The sequence below is a fragment of the Myodes glareolus genome, chromosome 2 (genome assembly GCF_982192425.1).
Source record: "Myodes glareolus chromosome 2, mMyoGla1.1, whole genome shotgun sequence".
NCBI classification, from domain to species: domain Eukaryota; kingdom Metazoa; phylum Chordata; class Mammalia; order Rodentia; family Cricetidae; genus Myodes; species Myodes glareolus.
The window spans coordinates 84940082-84948113 of record NC_142027.1 but is presented as its reverse complement, the minus strand read 5'-3'; the positions used below and the strand labels follow the sequence as shown (position 1 = coordinate 84948113).

At 36.6% G+C, this 8032-nt stretch overlaps 1 protein-coding gene across 1 annotated transcript in view; it reads right to left on the bottom strand.

The window, feature by feature from the left end:
* Positions 1 to 819: 819 nt before the first annotated feature.
* LOC146895556 (uncharacterized) overlaps positions 820 to 8032 on the bottom strand; it is a 71538-nt gene continuing 64325 nt past the window's right edge. Inside the window, 1 exon segment of the mRNA XM_087902536.1 lies at positions 820 to 1017. Within this exon segment, the coding sequence (XP_087758662.1) occupies positions 820 to 1017 (198 nt within the window).

The following is an 8032-nucleotide window of genomic DNA, read 5'->3' as shown; positions in this document are numbered from 1 at the left end:
GTTGGCTGCTTCTTTAATATATTATCTTGACATATAGTCAAGAATTATTATTGCTTAACTCAGTCCTACTAGAAATATTTATTTATTCATAGCAGCTGATGTTTCAATAATTGTGACCATAACAATAATGCATAAACTATTCAGTTTTCAACAAATACATGATGTCCATAAAGTTCAAATCTAGATACAATATTTCTAAATTTATAAGAACTGTCAAGCTAAGTATTGACTAAAGTCTGAAAATTACTTGAAGCTTGTCAGTCTGTGTAATAAGTTCTTCAATGTATGAAGATTAGTGGAGAGAAGTAATTTGAGCTATACTAAGATATTTTGTGAAATGTACCCATCACATGTTTTTTGCTGCTTTCTAAGAATTGACTGTGTGTTAAAGGACTTGCCACATTCCTGACATTTGTAAGTTTTCTAACCACTATGAATTCTGTCATGAGTTTGAAGAGTTTAGACCTCGGTAAAAGACTTGTCAATCTTCACATCTGTAAGGTTTCTCATCAATATGAATTCTATGGTGATCTTGAAGATTTTGTGACGTGTAAAGAAGTTGTCACATTCTTGACATCTGTAAGGTTACTCATGAATATGAATTCTGTGATAAGTTTGAAGAATTGAGACCTTGGTAAAAAACTTGCCACATGCTTGACTTCTGTAAAATTTCTTAGCAGTATGAAATCTTTGATGAGTTTGAAGAGTTAAGAAATTGGGAAAGGACTTGCCATATACTTGACACTTGTAAAGTTTCTCACCACTATGGATTCTCTGGTGATCTTGAAGATTTCTCTGATAGGAAAAGAACTTGCAATATTATTGACATTTATAACGTTTCCCACCAGTATGGATTCTGCGATGAGTATGAAGAATTGAGACCTAGGTAAAAGACTTGCCACATTTCTAACATCTGTAAGGTTTCTCACCAGTATGGATTCTGTGATGTCTGTGAAGATTTGAAAAGTGGGTAAAGGTCTTGCCACATTCTTGACATATGTAAAGTTTCTCACCAGTCTGGATTCTCTGGTGAGCTTTAAGATTTGGATGATGGGTAAATGACTCGCCACAATCTTTGCATTTTTAGCCTTCTCTTTGCAGTTAAGCCTCTTATTCCTATCGAGGCATGTACAGCTTTTAAAGCACTTTCCACATTCCTTATAGGTGTTTTGTCTCTCTTCATTTTAATCATTTCATAATGTTTTTCTTGATTCTGGTCATGCTGGAGAAATAAGAGGTCTGTATTATAATCAAAAGTCTTAAACTTATCATATATGTATTGGCTCTTAGGAAATAAGCCTTCTTTTATGTTTATAAATACTGAGAAAAGACACACTGTCATTTAGTGTTTTGGGAATTTGTCCCTTCAAGATGAGAATTCTCATAACTTTTTTTTTGGAGGTCGTTTGTTCATTTCCCAGCAGCCCCGTCTCCCAAAATAATCACACAGAATCTATATTAATTAAATTGTTGTTTTTCCTATTAGCTCTAGCCTTTTGTTTCTAGCTCTTACACATTAATTTAATCCATTTCTATTAATCTCTGTATTGCCATGTGACTGTGACTTACCAGGTAACATTCCAGTATCTGTCTATGGCAGGGCTATATGGCATCTTTAAACTCTGCCTTTGTTTACCAGCATTCAGTTTAATTTCCCTGCCTCGCTCTACTCTTTTGCCCTATCACAGGCCAAGACAGTTTCTTTATCAATCAATGGTATTCAGGGCATACAGAAGGGAATTCCACATCACATCCCTTGTTCTGTTTAAATAAAAAGGAAGGTTTCAACTTTAACATAGTAAAATTACTTATAACAAAACAGTTATTAATCTAGAATTACAGTTCCAATATTTATATCTACTTTATCTGTTACCATATCTATGGAAAACTGTAATCATAATTGTGTATTCTTCAACTCCATCAAGGACTCCAGAAGGATATAATATTACCTAAGTAAACAGGAAGTGCATTGTAAGCAACTTCCAAAACTATAGAATGGACAGACACGTCTAGCTGCCTGCACAGTCACCCAAAGTTCTGTAACACTGGAGTGTCCATCTTCAGCCTACAGGCTCATAGTATCCAGAAAACTTTTCAATGAAGCAGGAAATTTCAAAGACAGTTCCACCTATACTGGCAGTTTTTCAGTCATTTTTTTTTTGTTTGTGTGTGTCTTGCAGAATGTCTGGCAGACTCTTTCATAAAGCAGGAATATCGAAGGACAATCTCACCTTTAGGCAAATTCATCAGTCATTTCTCTTTGGATCCTGTATGTCCAGTTCATACAGCACATCATCAAGCAGTCCAGGAAAGAGCAGTTTCTTGCCCAATTCTCTATCAAACTCCACGAGGAGGGTCTTTTGCAAAGCAACATATTCTTAGACTCAAATTCTGAAGTCAAGATACCATTTTGTTGATTAATCTTAGCAGCCCCCTAAATATCTCTCTGCAGTCAAAAAATTCAAAGAAAACACTGTAGTATACATAATCCAGACTCTCTGTGTATTTTTCATTTTATGTGGCTCATCTTTCTTGCTGTATTAGTTTTTTTATAAGTTTATTCTGTTTTTATAGACTTTAATTTTAACAATTTGCCTTTTTTATAACTCTCTATAATCCTCTTCTTCTCTCTCCCAAGCCTACATACATATATTTATCATTACTGTTACCCATTTAGAGGTCTTTTTCATCTGAATTTGTCTTTATTATTTATCTGCTTCTTAAAATGGTAAGCATTTCTTAAAAATCTAAGTGGTAGCATTGCTAGGGCAAATATGGCCTTGCCTGCTTGGTCTGCACAGTCTACCACTGTGGAAGACTATGCAATGACTCTGAGACTGCTGGATGGGGGCCGTCCTCATCACATCAACTCTGATGACCATTTGGCCCATGCTACCATCAAGTGACTTGCAGCAAACTATCCACAAACCCCATTTAAATGCTTAGGTTCCTGAAAGAGCCAGAGTTTGTGCTGGCAGCTGAGCCAAGAAAGCCAGCATTTCAAAAGTGTGCAGCTTTGTTTTCTGCTACCACTGAATCTGGAAAACCTCTCTTAAAGCAACTATAGCACGATGCCAGCAGGAAAAAAAAAAAGCTACTAAACTTGGTTATTTTCGTGCCTAGAATTCCTTTCCAAGCCCTCTCAGTTTCTATGTGGATTTAGTTATCACATGTTGGTGCACCAATTTGTATTAAGGAGGCCACTTATTTGTTCCTGGCTGCTCAACCCCCAAAAAAATCACACAGATAGTATATTATTTTCAATACTGTTTGACCAATAGCTTAAATTTATTTCTGGCTAACTTATATCCTAAATTAATCCATCTCCATTAATCTATGGTTCTCCACAAAGCTGTAACTTACAGGGTACAGTTCCATCAACTGTCTCTGGGGGACTACATGACGTCTCCTTGACCCCACTTTCTTTCTCCCAGCAGTCAGTTTCGTTTTCCTAACCTAGGTTTATTCTGCTAAACCACTGATCAAAACATCTTCTTTATTCATTACCAAATAAAGGCAACACATATACATAAGGACCTCCTACAGCAACTGTTCTCCCTAGAGTTCCTAGGAAAGGTTTTAATAACATCATGATATGTGTAAGGCTTTTCAATTCTAGAAACGCTATGATTTTTTTCAGTCTCATTTGATTGAGAAAAGATTTCTCATGCTCATTTAAACTGAATGACTTGTCACAAAATGTAATTAATAGTTGAGAGAACTCTAACAACTGTTTATTTAATACATATAATTCAGTTTTTGTTTCTCTAATATCTTTATAGAATAAAACATGTTTTAAAATTTTAGTTGTATTTTTTTTTACTAAAGAAACTGCTTCTAAAAATGTAAGCAATCTAATGTGACGACTTTCAAGATAAGGTAGAGATTCTTGACCCTTTTTGGAAGTAATTTCCAGAGACATTAGTGAATACCGATTATTTCAATCATACCATAATCAGTCTCTTTGCTCTCTCCTCCAAATTTTGAGGATATACTTAAATGCAATGTTTTTAAGTCACTTCTTACAGATATTTCTGTTACCAATTTCTGGATAGAATTTTTCTGTTCTCATGTACAAATGGATCTTGTGTTTGAAAGGAATACAGAACTGGAAGAAGGGAAATTATACAATTATCTGAATTAGTAAACTTAGGTGAACAGTTTTCAGATACATAAGTGACTCAATTTTATCATTATATAGGCCCATAATGCAAGTTGGCATACTAAAAATAATAAACTTCAGATCATTTATTCAAATGAAATCATCTTATAAAGACAACTAAATACAACATATTTCAAAACATACTTTAATACATTATAAAATAGAAGGATTGAAGCTGTGTTACCTTGGAGATTTCCAATATAATTTATAAAATAATAATTAATAGTATGGTGGGTTGAGTGTAACGACCCCATATAGTAAGACATCTGAATACATGGCCTGACATTGGTGGATATTTATGGTAGGATTAAGAGATATCAACTTTCTGGAACATCTATGTCCCTGGAAACTGACTTTTAGAATTTTAAAGCCTCCTAGTGCCATCAGTGAGTTTTCTGCTCTGTTGTGAGACCTCTCACTGCTGCTCCAGCTTCTTGCCAGCTACTAACTCTGATTCATCATCATGGATTTTTCTTCTGCACATTGCTTTTATCATGGTGTTTTATCACAGCAATTAAAAGTAACTAATACAAAACCTATAACTCAATTACAAAATATCATATGCATAAAATTGTATTATCTTTATGGATATAACTCATCTCCACAACCCCTTGAAATGAACAAATGGAATAATATTAAAAAAGAAAGAAGGAAATGAATAAGAGGAAACCATTATTACTAAAAGGACTACACAGAATCATGTATAGCATAAGAAAGGGCTCCATAAATTGTCAGACATCAAGGAAATTCACTAGGACTGATTAAATCACCAGAGATACATTTTCTCTTTTTCTTATATAGAAAGATGTTTCCATAAAATATATTCTGACTATGGATTTTCAGACCTCAAATGTCCTCAGATCCTCCTCCACATCTTCATTCATGTCAGAATTTATTCACTTTTTGTCACTTAGAAAACAAATAGGCATCTAAAAATAAGAATAAAATAACCAGAAGTGGTGGTGCACACTTTTAATAGCAGCACTCAGGAGGCAGAGGGAGGCAGATCTCTGTGAGTTCAAGGCCAGCCTGATCTACAAGAGCTACTTCCAGGACAGGCTCCAAAGCTAGAGAGAGATCCAGTCTCAAAAATCCAAAAAAGTAGAATAATATATTCAATATCAAAGAAATCAGATATGACAATAAAAAGCACACAAAGAAAAAGCACAGTAGACATATGTAGAGAGAAGATGTACATTTGTACAAACAAAAATTGCATGGTACAGTCAAAGTAAAACTCTAGGAGTTATAATTTGTACAATGATGTTGTAAAGCAAGCAAAAAATAAAATTAAATTAAATGAACTCCCAAACTAAATATCACAGGAAAAAAAGAGTGTAAAATATTCCTTTGAGTTGTGTTGATGTTACCCTTCAAGAGCTGGGAATGGGGACAGCCTTTAAAAGTACCTCTTATAGCCACTGTCCTCTCTTGGAGAAAACTTAGTTTTCACTGGGGACTTGTCTGTTGAAATAATTTAGGTTAGGTTAGGATTAAATTATCTTTATGTCAAGTGTATTCTTCTAGATTCTTTTGCAAAATAATATGTCATGCGTGAGTGGACCTACATCAGTATCTACAATTTGATTTTATTGATCAATGTATCTGGTTTTCAGCCATACTATTATTGTAGATAACCTAGTGAATATTTATCTGCAGTGTAATTTGATATTTAATATTGTCAATGATAATGTCCTCTATAGTTTATATTTTAGTTTTCATGATTGCTTCAGCTATTGTTTTTTTGTTTGTTTGTATCCATATGACGCTAAAGACAGTCTTTTCAAGACCTGTGAAGAATTGTATTAGAAAATTGATGGGGTTTTTACTGAATCAGTACATTACTTTTGATACGGTATCCTTGTCTATTTTTACTTCATCAATTGAAAAATCCTTGAGCATAGAAATTTTTCCATCTTCTGATATCCTTTTTAATTCACTTCTTCAATGCCTTAAAGTTTTTTTTATGAGAAAGTAATTTTATTAAATTATAAAAGTTTCCATTTCCGCCCCTCCTCCCAACACACTCTCACTCCCCCCACTCCCTCTCCTCCTCACTCTCCATACCTAAGAGCAGTCAGGGTTTCCTGCCCTGTGGGAAGTTCAAGTTCCTCCCCCCTCCCTCCAGGTCCAGGAAGGTGAGTATCCAAACAGACTGGATCCACAAAATCCAGTATGTGCAGAGGCAACAAGTCCCAATGTCATTGTCAATGGCTTTTCAGAAAGACTCCGGGCCAGCCACATTCAGAGAATCCGGCCACATTCAGAGAATCTGGTTGGATCACGTCCTCGTTCAATCCCAGTCCACGTGGCCTTGGTGAACTCTCATTAGATCAGTCCCCTTGTATCAGTGGGTGATCGCATCCCTCGCAGTTCTGATAATTTTCATTTTCTTCCTCCTTCTGCTCCTCATTTGGACCTTGGGTGGCTCAGTCCAGTGCTCCAATGTGGGTCTCCATCTGTATCGCCATCCATCTTCAGATGAAGGTTCCCTCTGGTCTTGCCTTCTTTGCTCACGTTCTCTTTCCTTCTGCTTCTCGTTTGGACCTAGGGAGTTAAGTCCAGTGTTCCAATGTGGGTCTCTGTCTCTGTCTCCATCATCGCCAGATGAAGGATCTATGGTGATAAGCAAAATATTCATCAGAATGGTTATGGGCCAAGGCCGGTTCAGGCACCCTCTCTTCTGTCCAGAGAACAATCTGGGGATCTCTCCTTGGACCTGGGATCCCATATGTAATCAAGTCTCCTGTAAACCCTAAAATGACTCTCTTAGTTGAAATATAACCTTCCCTCATCCCATATTCATCCTTCCTCCCTTCCCCCATACCAGTCCACGGAGCTTTCCCCATTCCTCCCCTACTCCCTTCTTTCTAACACTCTCCCCTTCCAACAACCCTCCCACCCCCCCCCATGCACCCGAGGTTACCTGGGACTCTTGTCTATTTCATATCTCCTGGAGGATAGCTAAATAATCTTCATCAGGTTCACCTTCTTATTTAGCTTCTCTAGGATCACGAATAATAGGCTCAAAGACCTTTAATTATGGTTAGAATCCACTTATGAATGAATACATACCGTGTTCCTCTTTTTGGGTCTGGCTTTCCTCACTCAGTAAAGCGTTTTCTATTTCCATCCATTTGCATGCAAAATTCAAGATGTCATTGTTTTTTTACCACTGAGTAAAACTCTAATGTGTATATGTTCCACACCTTATTTAACCATTCTTCTATTGAGGGGCACCTTGGTTGTTTCCAGGTTCTGGCTATTACAAATAGTGCTGCTAAGAACATAGTTGAACAAATGCTTTTGTAGTATGTTAGGGAATCTCTTGGGTATATTCCCAAGAGTGGAATTGCTGGGTCCTGAGGGAGGTTGACTCCCAGTTTCCTGAGAAACCGCCACACTGATTTCCACAGTGGCTGCACAAGTTTGCATTCCCACCAACAATGGATGAGTGTTCCCCTCATTCCACATCCTCTCCAGCATAGGCTATCATTGGTGTTTTTGACTTTAGCTATTCTGACAGGTGTAAGATGATATCTCAAAGTGGTTTTGATTTGCATTTCCCTGATCGCTAAGGAGGTTGAGCATGACCTTAAGTGTCTTCTGGCCATTCGAAGTTCATCTGTTGTGAATTCTCTGTTCAGTTCAGTACCCCATTTTTTAATTGGGTTAATTAGAGTTTTAGTGTCTAGTTTCTTGAGTTCTTTGTATATTTTGGAGATCAGACCTTTGTCTGATGATCTTCTCCCAGTCAGAAGGTAGCCTTTTTGTCTTACTAACAGTGTCGTTTGCTTTACAGAAGCACTCCTGGGATTCTGCTTAGGAAGTGGTCTCCTGTGCCTATATCTTGTAGACTACTTCCCACTT